Source organism: Aspergillus saccharolyticus, assembly GCF_003184585.1.
Source record: "Aspergillus saccharolyticus JOP 1030-1 unplaced genomic scaffold BP01scaffold_2, whole genome shotgun sequence".
NCBI lineage: Eukaryota > Fungi > Ascomycota > Eurotiomycetes > Eurotiales > Aspergillaceae > Aspergillus > Aspergillus saccharolyticus.
In genome coordinates, this window is record NW_020290612.1 from 1218925 (window position 1) to 1230379 (window position 11455).

The window sequence follows — 11455 nt, forward strand, 5'->3', positions numbered from 1 at the left end:
TGAGTCTTCCTCTACGTGGGAAGGACATCAGCGAGGAACCACAACAGCAACGTTCTTTCCCTCAGCAGCCAAATGCTCCCATCCTGCCGTCTTTCTTGCTCTCGCCTCCCGTTTCGCCTCCCACCTTGACTCCTACAACTTCCTCCTTTTCCTCCTCTTCCTCTTCCTCCTCTTCTCGAAACACCACAGCAACTACTACAACTACTACTGCAACTACTACCACTACTACTTCTTCTTCGTCTTCCAGCAGTCGTTCTCTGCCTTCACATCCGGCATCTTCCTTACCATCTCATTTATCGTGTATGTCGTGGTTTGGTCTCGTGGATGCTTCTGCTACTGGCTGCATGCGCTGATGTTGCTTCTTAGATTCTGCCTTCTCAAACCATCCGAGCTGTCTTACCCTTCAGCGTGAGTTGTCCTAGGCCTTCGTCTTCGTGAAATTACTGACCCTGGCTGATACATGATTAGAGGGCAATTTACTGATGGCGACTACTATGCATCCTCCTGTGTCTGACTCCAATCAAATCCCTGATACACACGGGTTGCCTTCTCTCTTTGGCGGACTGGGATACCATAACCAGAGACCCGGAGCGAAGTACAACGGCCTCAAGAACAACATACCAGTGGCGATGCCTCCCTATAATCAGTTTGTTCTTCTACCCAATGGTACCATCTTTGGCGGAATGCCTTTGGATCAGAACCCGTATTTGCCTGCACATGGCATCTATCCCGGCTTGACTCCACCCTGTCCAGTGGTGCCGCCTCCCCCGAACGAGTTCTTTCATAACCCCAATGCGTCTCTAGATGGCCATGGTTTGCCGAACTTTGGATTCGGTGGTCTTCCTCCTCAGCCGAATGCGGCCTGCCTCCCTTTCCAGATGATGAAGACCCCGACTGGGTATATTCTCCAGGATCTCGAGAGCTTGACACAACAAGACCCGCCTATTCCACGAGCAGTACCCGCTATGTGGACAAACCCATCCGATCTCACACTGGCCAAGTGTCTGGAGAATCGAGAGGGTATTACCAATGTCTACATCCGCGGCTTCCTTCCAGAGACAACGGATGAAATGTTGCATGCCTATGCCTCCCGATTTGGGAAGATAGATCGTTGCAAAGCCATTGTGGATTTAGATACCGGTCTCTGCAAAGGGTGAGTTCGTGTTACCGTCTTGAGATACTTCCTCACAGTGTTTTAGGTTTGGGTTTGTCCAGTACTACAACTTCGAATCTTGCGAGAACTGCATCCGCGGCTTCTTTTACCTTGGCTACCAGGCTAGTTTCGCTCAGGTGCCGTCTTGTCTCTGACTTTGTGCCATCCTGTTACTAATGACCATTTCAGAAGTCCCGCAACTCTAGACTTAAGGACTTGGAAGACAGATCTTCGACTAACATCTACTGCACGAACCTTCCAATCGAGTGGACAGAAGCTGTGAGCATGCATATGCCCGAGAGAGGTGTTTCGTACTAACACTGTCTCTTCGAAGGATCTTCGCCGTCACTTTGAGCCATACCGAGTGGTGTCTGAAAAGATTAGCCGCGATGAGAAGACTGGAGTAAGCAAGGAAGTTGGCTTCGCTCGGTGAGTGTCACGAGCCCCCGGCGTGAGTTGTCACTGACACTTTACTGTAGATTTGAGACGCGTGAGATTGCCGAAAAGGTGTTGGGCGAATTTCACAACGTCGTCTCCAAAGATGGAGTCAAGTTGCTTCTTCGGTTTGCCGACACAAAAGCACAAAAGCTGCTCAAACAGCAAAGCAATGAGAGACGTGCTTACCGCGCTGGGGAGTATAACTATTCGGTTGAGGTCGTCCAAGGATCCACTCCGTCGCCTTCGTTGCAGCGTATCCAACAGACTGTCTCGCATCTCAGTCCCAACTCACAGGGCAGCTACGCGTCCCCGGTCGGTGTCTCTCCAGTGGGCGTTGGATCAGCATGGACTCCCGCAACATCCATTTCCCCATCGTACGTCACTGCATCCCTTGTGATTCTGAAACATACTGACGATACAAGTAGGTATCCCTTGATGAAGAGTCAGGCGGGGAACGTGCGATTCAACTCCTGGTCATCTAAAGGCGGGCAGAGAGCCTTGGAGAATACGCCTCTTCGTCGAGGGCAACGCAACGCCTGGACTGACAACATCTCCAGCAGTTCATCAAAGATGAACTTTTCAGGAACTCCTTGTGTCGAGAGTCGCTCCGAACAATCTAGTCCTCGCAAGGACCATGTCAAGGCTGGCTCCGTGTCTCCGATCTCTGCATGCAAGGAAGTCATCATCACTTCACCCCGCTCGGTCCTCTGATTATTGGATTTCGACTGTGCTCAAGGCACCTGGCTTGACGTGCAATGTCTGTTCGCGTGATTCCCTTTTTTTGTTTTCTCGCTCTATCTGCTGCAAGGGTGTTTGAGTGTCCATTATCTTCGGTGGTGGACTTGCTTCAAGGGACATGCGAAACGAGCCACCGTGCACCATGTTCTCCAGGAAGTATCACTGATAAAGCTGCATGTGTAGAGGATCACATGTTTATTCCAGGGATGGATGATTGTTATGAGCCTCGACTGCCTCATCCATCTCCGATGTCATATCGCCTTAATGTTCGCTGCATCACTTTTGTTCTCTTTCTTGAGCTTTTGATTGCCGTTTGCGTGTTATTTGTTCTTCATTTCTTGACGACAGCCACGATTGTATGTTCAGCAGAATGATGTCTAATTTAGGAGTTTGTATCTCTTATGACCCGATCATTCTGGGAATGAGGGAAGAGGTGGGAGATCATGAAGCAGTGAGATTGAGTGACAGTGGAATTTGTGTATGTGTCTAACCATGGTTACACCTTCTTACTCCAGAAACCATCAATGCAGTCTACAGCGTGGGAATAATATGATAATGATACTGCGCAACCAGAGTCCATCCGCACGTAGCAAGTAGCCTGCTTGTACTAATGACTCTCAACGTGAATATCAAGGGCACCCTCTACCATGCCAACCGAATCATGCATACTGCCAGGAAGTCCAACCAGAAAGATATACGAGGGATAATTGGTCCCCGCGCACCACCTGTCTCAATGCACGCAGAACCGGTCGACTGACGATGCCAACGGAGCCGAGTCGACAGAGAGAAATAAACATGGTCGACGCAGCATCTAATTGCGGCCCAGTCTCTCCTCCAGATCCTCGGTCAATTCATAAGCGGGACGATACTTGAGCGGCTGATCCGCCATGGCCGCGGTCCCGTCCGACTCGACAGCGGGCTCAGCCCTTCCTCCGCTAACACGCAACTTGGGGTTGGGGCGGGTATCGGCGGTGCCACCCAGACTGGTATACCCCTGATCGTAGAGGGAGCAATAGTGCAACCCCAGATGGCGGATAAAGGCCCAGATCTCAGTGTAGTGCCAGTCGATGACGGGGTGGTAGCGCAGGAACTGGGGCCAGCCGCTGTCGGTGTAATCCTGGTGGGTCAGGCGGGCACCGTGGGGGTCGGTGCGGCGGGTGCCGACGAAGATGGCGCGGACATCCGGGTGCTGGGCCAGGTAGTCGGCGAAGACGGAGCGGATGGTAGTGCGCGGCGGGTCGGTGGTGTACTCGACGATGTCGAGGTGGTAATGGCGGGCGGACCAGCGGACGAAGTCTTCGACTTCGGGAAAAGGGTCGGGGGGGAGGGCGTAGATTGCAGGGATTGCGGTTAGGGGTTTGTGTTGTTGCTGTATTTGAGATTGCGATGAAGATTGCGATTGCGATTGGGATAGGGGAAGTGGTGATTGGGTGGTGGGGGCATGGTTGTGGGCGTCGTCATCATCATCATCATTTTCTTGGGTGGTTGTTGTTGTTGTTGTTGTTGTTTGCGGGGGGTTCGTGTCTAAGGCCGGATGATCGTGTAGACTCGCCAGGAACAGCACCAGCATCACCAGACAATCCTTCCCGCCGTTGTACGAGAGCGACAGATTGTGCAGCGGAAACGTGTCCAGCGCCGCGGCGAAGACGTTCAATGTCACGCGCGTTTGCTTCTGCACGGCCGCCAGCAGGGAGTCTGCGGGGTGGGATTCGGAGAGAAAGCGGTGGACTTGCTCGTGGAGGTGGGCGATTGTGCTGATTAGGGGCGTTTGCGGTGGGTGGGGATCGTCATGTTGAGGGTCGTTGGAGGGTGTGCTGGTCTGAGGGTTGGGTGGGAGTGTCTGCTGCTGCTGATGCTGTTCGGGTGCCTCGGGGGCGGCGGCGGCGGGGTATGATGTCGCTGGAGTGTGGGGTGCGGCTGGTGCTGCGGTGCAAGTGCCGTTTGATTGGGAGGACATCTTTTGGAGGTTGATGTTTCTATAGGTATGAAGTGGGGAGAGGAAAGGGGAAGGGAGGGAAGGTGAAGAGAGGGAGAGGAAGGAGGAGGAGGAGCAGGAGGAGGCAGAGTGGATTGTAGCGATGGATGAGGAGGCTAGATATCAGCTGGAGGGGCTCGGACCGAAATAGGCGTGGGTTTGAGGCCGACGCCGGTGATTCAGTCGCTACTAGTAGTAGTTATCGGATTGCTAGTACGAGGTAGGGGTGGATGGGAAATGGGTTGAAGTTGATATGATGATGTTTATAACAAGAGGCTGTGTAGAATATATAGATAGATAGTATGTACAGTAAAGTGCAGGATCCGATCATTTCATGGCTTTTAATGGCATTGAGGAGACACAAAAGGTTTTGGCTGGTGGAACTGGAATCTTCTTTTCTGCCCCCCGCAGGTGAATGCGATTCCGTTCTTCCCCTCCACAGTTCACCGCCTTCTTATCGCGATCTGGTCGATGACTCTCTTGCCTTGTTCTTTTGGTATGGCTTCAATTGCACGATTATTCTTGTGTGCAGGTATGCAGCATGAGTTGTATATCTATGGCGAGTGATTTGTTGTAAGCAATAGGCATGGCATGCACTTCCCAATCTGCTGCACTGTGGTTGACTTTGTTCAACCCGCCATATTTACTATGGATCGCAAGATATCATCCACGAAGAATTGTGGCTGAGACGAACAGTTTTATCACAATATCTGAATAGACCTTCGTTGCAATGGGGACCTCCAGCTTGAAGAACGAAACACTGAAGATGAACAACTTGTGAGATAGAGCTTCATTAACACTACTATAGCCCGTACTATACTCAAATCCCCCCCCCAACTTATGAGCTCTACCCAGACACTCAGCCCAGCACTTTCATTTTCTTCTTCTTCTTCTTATCCCCCTCCTTCTTATGTCCCTTCTGGAAGTCGCGCCAGCTACCAATCCGCTCTTCGCGGGTGTCTTCCCAAGCTTTATCTTGGTCGCGTTTCCGTTTGCGCGCCTCCAATTCCTCCTCTTCCTTGCGTCGTTCGCGTCCCTCCTCCTGCAGCTTGGCCTTGGCCTGGCGGCGTCGCCGGGCCTCTTCCTCCAGGAGCACCGTGACGGTCATCTTGCGCCATTCCTTTTTGAACTCCTCTGTTTTCAGCTCCGGCGAGTCGAGTGTGTACTTGTGTTCGCGGATCAGCAGCCGGCGCGCATCCGCAATGCATTCGTCCAGGTATTCGCGCTTCTTCTCGTCCATCAGTGCGGAGTGCGCCTTCTGGAGGCGATCAAAGGCATCCGGGGCCGCCGGGTTCTTGGTTTTATCCGGGTGGATGAGTAGGGACTTTTTGCGATAGCACATCTTGATATCCTTCTCTGTGCATCCTGGCTGTAGGTCGAGGACGGCGTACCTATCCCCATCCCGTAGGTTAGCTTCTGGAATTCTGCGCATAACACTCTGTGTCGAAGCAGCTCTGATGAGATCAAGCGAAGGGAGTGACTTACGCGTCTAAAACAAAAGCGTTCCTAATTCGATCAATCTCTGCATCCTGCCATGGGAGTTAGTATCGGCCGTGGCGCGGTCAACGGGACGGGGGACTGAAGCCACCTTGTCAAAGTCGGACGCCTCGCGCTCAAGAGCATCCAGCGCATCCAGCGCATCTTGTTCTTCAGAGCCCATGTTGCTCGGATCTTTCGGGGCCTGCAACGACCACTGGCAGCTAGCTCGCCCTGACTTCACTGGTCGTGTGTCTGCAGCTGAAATGGGGACGATAAGCATTGGCTTATCGGTGACTGAGTCAGCAGGGGCCTGGGCTGGCAACCAAAAGAGGTGAAAAAAAAAGTTGCTTCACCGCCCGGGGATCCAGATTCGCGTTTCCTGATCAGTCTGGACCACAGAGTCATTGTTCTTACCTATCCAATCGATCACCAGTTAGTTTCCGTCTTGTTCCTTAACCAGGACGCATTTGTGGGACGACGACTTCAGACTCGCCACGATGGCTCCCACTCACGGCTCCCGTGACAAGAAGCAGGCGAAAGCACCTCAGCGGGCCGGTAACTTGAAGCGCAAGCGTGCTCAAGATGATCTTTCGACCCTCATTCAGCGCGTGGAAGAGCTCGATGTCAAGGACACGATCAAGACCTTCTCCGATCTGCCCCTGTCTGAACCGACCGCCTCTGGACTCGCCTCATCGCACTACAAGACCCTCACCGATATCCAGTCTCGCGCGATCAGCCATGCGCTGAAAGGCCGCGATGTCCTCGGCGCCGCAAAGACGGGAAGCGGCAAGACGCTGGCCTTCCTGGTCCCGATTCTCGAGAACCTGTACCGCAAACAATGGGCGGAGCAAGACGGCTTGGGTGCCCTTGTGCTCTCCCCGACCCGCGAACTCGCGATCCAGATCTTCGAAGTCCTGCGCAAAGTCGGTCGCTACCACCAATTCTCCGCCGGTCTTGTCATCGGTGGAAAGAGTCTGCGCGAGGAGCAGGAGCGATTGGGACGGATGAATATCTTGGTCTGTACGCCCGGTCGTATGTTGCAGCACTTGGATCAGACGGCGCTGTTCGATACCTACAACCTACAGATGCTGGTGCTGGATGAGGCGGATCGCATTCTGGATATGGGATTCCAGAAGACGGTGGACGCCATCATCGGCCATCTCCCGAAGGAGCGCCAGACGCTGCTCTTCAGTGCCACGCAGACGAAGAAGGTCTCGGACCTGGCTCGACTGAGTCTCCAGGACCCGGAATATGTGGCGGTGCACGAAGCCGCCTCATCCGCCACCCCGTCCAAGCTCCAACAACACTATGTCGTCACGCCGCTTGCGCAGAAGCTCGATGTCCTGTGGAGTTTCATCCGCAGCAACTTGAAGGCCAAGACCATCGTTTTCCTCTCGTCAGGCAAGCAGGTGCGCTTCGTCTACGAGACGTTCCGACACATGCAGCCGGGTATCCCATTGATGCATCTCCACGGCCGACAGAAGCAGGGTGGCCGACTCGATATCACCACCCGGTTTTCATCGGCACAGCACGCCGTGCTCTTCGCCACCGATGTCGCCGCGCGAGGGTTGGATTTCCCGGCGGTTGACTGGGTTATTCAGCTGGATTGCCCTGAGGATGCCGATACCTATATCCACCGTGTGGGTCGTACGGCGCGCTACGAGCGCGACGGTCGCGCGGTGCTTTTCTTGGACCCCAGCGAGGAGAAGGGAATGTTGAAGCGTCTGGAGCAGAAGAAGGTGCAGGTCGAGCGGATTAACGTCAAGGCCAACAAACAGCAGAGCATCAAGGATCAACTGCAGAACATGTGTTTCAAGGATCCCGAACTGAAATACCTTGGCCAAAAGGCCTTTATCTCCTACGTCAAGTCTATCTACGTGCAGAAGGACAAGGAGATCTTCAACGTCAAGGATCTGAAATTGGAGGAGTTTGCCGCGAGTCTGGGTCTTCCTGGTGCGCCCCGCATCAAATTCATCAAGGGTGAGGATACGAAGGAGCGCAAGAACGCCCCCCGTCTGGCGGCCTACGCCTCCAGCGACGACGAGTCGGATGAAGACGGCGAGGCCAAGAAGAAGGCCAAGAAGGAAGAACCCCAAGTACGGACCAAGTACGACCGCATGTTTGAGCGACGGAACCAAGACGTGTTGGCCGACCACTACTCGAAACTCATCAACGACGATGGTACGATGGTCGAGCCGAATGCCGCCACGCAAGACGCAGACGAGGATGATGACTTCTTGTCCGTCAAACGCCGCTTCGAAGCCGGCGACGAGGACCTGGGCGCTGGCTCCAGCTCGGATGAGGACGAGGCCGAGGGGGGAGCGGAGAAGAAGCCGACCAAGGTGGTACAGCTGGATGGCAAGCAGACGCTGGTCATCGACTCCAAGCGCCGGGAGAAGCTGCTCAAGTCGAAGAAGAAGCTGCTCAAGTTCAAGGGCAAGGGTACCAAGCTCGTCTACGACGACGAGGGCAACGCCCACGAGCTGTACGAGATGGAGGACGAGGAGGACTTCAAGGCCAAGGGCGATGCCAAGGAGCAACAGGCGCGTTTCCTGGCGGAGGAGGCCGAACGTACGCGGCAGGCGGATGTGGAGGACAAGGAGGTCGCCAAGCAGAAGAAGCGCGAGAAGAAAGAGAAGCGCAAGGCCCGCGAGCGCGAGCTGCTGGCTGCCGAGGAGGAGAGCGAGGGCGGCGAGCGGGTGGCTTACCTTGCTCCGTACACGAAGGACGATCGCGATGGGGCCGATGGATTCTCTGCATCCGAGGCGGAAGAACCCGCCCCGCGGCCCAAGAAGTGGTTCCAGGACGACAGCGACGACGAGCCCAAGTCCAAAAAGGCCAAGAAGTCGCGGCAAGAGCCCGAGGGGATCCAGACCTTGGAGGATCTGGAGTCGTTGGCTGCGGGATTGCTGGGGTAAGGGGGTTGCATGTCGGGGTTTTGTTAAGGGTTGGTTTTATCTGTTACATAGCGACGAATCTCAAAAGCATCTTCATCTTCCATCTTCACCTTCATCTTCATTATCATGCCAATCCTACGATGTACATACAAAAGACACAACAACTGAGATCTAATCGCGATAACTCTATCTCTAATCACGTGGCCGACAGCCGAGCGGTGGGGCGCATCCGCTTTGCATCGGCAATCCTTCGAACAATATGCGCCTCTGCACCGCGCATCTTGTTCTTCCTACGTAACACTTTTCAATCACGCCATCGACAAGGGCAAAAAACTTCATCCCAGACTAACATATCGCGCGCAATGGCTGCTGTCTTCAACATGGACTTTCTTTCTCTCTGGATGCAACCACTTCTTCGCCCAGGAGGTTAGTAGTCGAACTTTATACAGTGATATCATATCGCCCTGCAACGCCGATCTTGTCTGCTTTTTTGGGGCCCAGTTTTTCTGCTGCCTGAGTTCCACTTGGCCTGTCACGGGTGGGACACCGACCTTTACCCGGTTGGGAAGACCTTTGTCATCATACTTCAGCCTGTGGTCTTGTATACCTGGTGAGCTTGGTTTAGTCTCCTGCTGGTGACTTCAAGATGCGCTAACAGGGGATGGCAGAGCTGCCGCAAGTCAACCTCATCGTAACACAGCAACAACACGGATGGCCGCCCACGACATCGAAAAGCAGCCCGCTGCGGCCGCCGGGGCTCCTCCGGGCAAAGGCGCCGGCGCATCGACGGGCTTCGTCGACGCCGATGCGCAACTCGTCCGCGCGGACCGGCTCGCGCGCAAGCTCTCTGCCCGGCAGGTGCAGATGATCGCCATCGGCGGCACCATCGGCACGGGCTTGTTCCTGGGAACGGGCAAGTCTCTGGCGACGGGGGGGCCTGCGTCCATGCTGACCTCGTACATCATCTGCGGTGCCATTGTCTACGTGACGATGCTGTCGCTGGGGGAGATGGCTGCTTTCATTCCCGTTGCGGGATCGTTCTGTACTTTTGCGGGGTGAGTTGCCTCAGCCCTCTCTCTTCCTCCAATGTAGTCACCGGCGCTGATTTTTTGCCATAGTCGTTTTGTTGATGATGCGTTGGGGTTCGCGCTTACATGGAACTACTGGTTCAACGATGCCGTGTCGACGGCGTCGGATATCATCGCGCTGCAGCTGGTGCTCGAGTTCTGGACGGATCATTTCCCGGGCTGGGCAATCAGTTTGATCTTCTTGTTCGTGGTGATCTTTCTGAATGTCATGTCTGTGAAGGTTTACGGCGAGGTTAGTCGCAATGGCTTGAAATTGGGGGGAGGGCTTGGGCTAATGCGCATGTGTTACAGATTGAGTATTGGCTTAGTCTTCTCAAGGTCGTTACCATTATTGTAAGGTTTCCCCCCGTGAGCACTGCTGCGCCGGGCAACCGCTAACCGATCCAGATCTTTATCATCCTCGGCATCGTTGTCAATTGCGGCGGCAACAAGGATCACACATACATCGGCAATAAGTTCTTCTACCAGGGAGAAGCCCCGTTCGTGGGAGGGATTGGAGGATTCGCCTCTGTCTTTGTGACTGCATCTTTTGCCTAGTACGGCCCCGCCCCCTTGTCCCTGTCCCACTTCCCACCCAGCGCAACTAAACAGATCGCAGCGGCGGCACTGAATCCATCGCCATCACCGCCGGCGAGACCAAGAACCCGTCCAAGACGCTCCCGCGCGTCGTGCGCAACGTCTTCTGGCGCATCGTCCTCTTCTACATCGTCTCGATCGTGCTGATCGGCCTCGACGTGCCCTACACCTACCCGGGTCTCTCCTCCAAGACGACGGCGACTAGCCCCTTCACCATCGTCTTCGTCGAAGCCGGCAGCACGGTGGCGGGAAGTTTTATCAACGCGGTGATCATGACGAGCGTCATCTCCGCCGCCAACCACGCCCTGTTCGCCGGCTCGCGCTTGCTGTACACGTTGGCCGTGGACGGCTACGCGCCGAGGGTATTTGGGCACTTGAACCGGTTTCAGGTGCCGTGGGTTGCCGTGCTGGCTACCTCGGTGATTAGCGGGTTATGTTTTGGGGCGAGTTATATCGGTGCTGGACAGCTTTGGTCGTGGTTGCAGAAGTAAAGTCCACCCCCAACATCCCCGAAAACCCTTAACATCCCCCAAAATTCAGTACTAACAATCCCAAAGTATAGTAGGAGTCTCCAACCAACTCTCCTGGTTATTCATCGGCCTCGCCTCCCTCCGCTTCCGCGCCGGCATCCGCCGCCAAAACCTCGAGCACCTCCTGCCCTACAAGAACTGGACCTATCCCGTCGGCCCCGTGCTCGCCATACTCCTCAATGCGGTCTTGATCCTCGTGCAGGGCTGGTCGTGCTTCAGCCAGAGCTTCCAGGCGGTCGATTTCGTCAGCTACTACATCGAGCTGCCGATCATGCTGGTCATGTTCTTGGGGTGGAAATTGGTGAAGCGCACCAAGTTTGTGCGGGCGGCGGAGATGGATTTGTTGACGGATCGGTATAATCTGGCGCATGTTGAGGGGAGGGATGTTTATGCTGATGCGGGGGAAGTGGATGGTCAGGGTGAGAGTCAGGGTGCAGGTGCGGGGGAGAAACGGGGGGTGCTGGGGGTGTTTAGAGAAGGGAACCAGAAGGGTGTGGTTGGGGTGGTGAAGAGGGTGGGGATGTGGCTTTTCTTCTAATTCAGATTTAGCGGGGTTTTTTTTTCTCTCGGTTCTTAAAAAT

General features: G+C 54.7%; 6 protein-coding genes across 6 annotated transcripts; 4 read left to right on the plus strand and 2 right to left on the minus strand.

Moving 5' to 3' along the window:
* Positions 1–155: 155 nt before the first annotated feature.
* On the plus strand, positions 156–2302 carry BP01DRAFT_413137 (putative RNA binding protein MSSP-2; the record flags this gene model as incomplete). Its single annotated transcript, XM_025578990.1, has 8 exons — positions 156–300; positions 367–408; positions 469–1153; positions 1200–1290; positions 1343–1432; positions 1488–1582; positions 1633–1965; positions 2017–2302. Exons 3-8 carry the CDS (start codon positions 483–485, stop codon positions 2300–2302), a joined length of 1566 nt encoding a protein of 521 aa, XP_025435492.1. The 5' UTR covers positions 156–300; positions 367–408; positions 469–482.
* A 28-nt stretch (positions 2303–2330) lies between these two features.
* Positions 2331–2763, plus strand: BP01DRAFT_352973 (uncharacterized protein). Its single transcript, XM_025574061.1, has one exon. The coding sequence runs from the start codon at positions 2347–2349 to the stop codon at positions 2701–2703; it is 357 nt and encodes a 118-aa protein (XP_025435493.1). The 5' UTR covers positions 2331–2346; the 3' UTR covers positions 2704–2763.
* A 33-nt stretch (positions 2764–2796) lies between these two features.
* On the minus strand, positions 2797–4374 carry BP01DRAFT_413138 (FAD synthase). The gene is made up of 2 exons (XM_025578991.1): positions 3878–4374; positions 2797–3805 (listed from the first exon to the last, which is right to left on the minus strand). Exons 1-2 carry the CDS (start codon positions 4284–4286, stop codon positions 3141–3143), a joined length of 1074 nt encoding a protein of 357 aa, XP_025435494.1. The 5' UTR covers positions 4287–4374; the 3' UTR covers positions 2797–3140.
* Positions 4375–5081: 707 nt separating this feature from the next.
* Positions 5082–6051, minus strand: BP01DRAFT_332554 (J domain-containing protein). Its single transcript, XM_025573096.1, has 3 exons — positions 5893–6051; positions 5790–5833; positions 5082–5695 (listed from the first exon to the last, which is right to left on the minus strand). The coding sequence occupies exons 1-3, from the start codon at positions 5962–5964 to the stop codon at positions 5164–5166; spliced, it is 648 nt and encodes a 215-aa protein (XP_025435495.1). The 5' UTR covers positions 5965–6051; the 3' UTR covers positions 5082–5163.
* Positions 6052–6154: 103 nt separating this feature from the next.
* Positions 6155–8767, plus strand: dbp4 (RNA-dependent ATPase HCA4). Its single transcript, XM_025574062.1, has one exon. The coding sequence runs from the start codon at positions 6281–6283 to the stop codon at positions 8699–8701; it is 2421 nt and encodes an 806-aa protein (XP_025435496.1). The 5' UTR covers positions 6155–6280; the 3' UTR covers positions 8702–8767.
* Positions 8768–9000: 233 nt separating this feature from the next.
* Positions 9001–11412, plus strand: BP01DRAFT_332560 (amino acid permease; the record flags this gene model as incomplete). Its single annotated transcript, XM_025573097.1, has 7 exons — positions 9001–9290; positions 9349–9735; positions 9799–10000; positions 10060–10101; positions 10156–10304; positions 10367–10831; positions 10902–11412. The coding sequence occupies exons 2-7, from the start codon at positions 9392–9394 to the stop codon at positions 11410–11412; spliced, it is 1713 nt and encodes a 570-aa protein (XP_025435497.1). The 5' UTR covers positions 9001–9290; positions 9349–9391.
* Between the last annotated feature and the right edge of the window lie 43 nt (positions 11413–11455).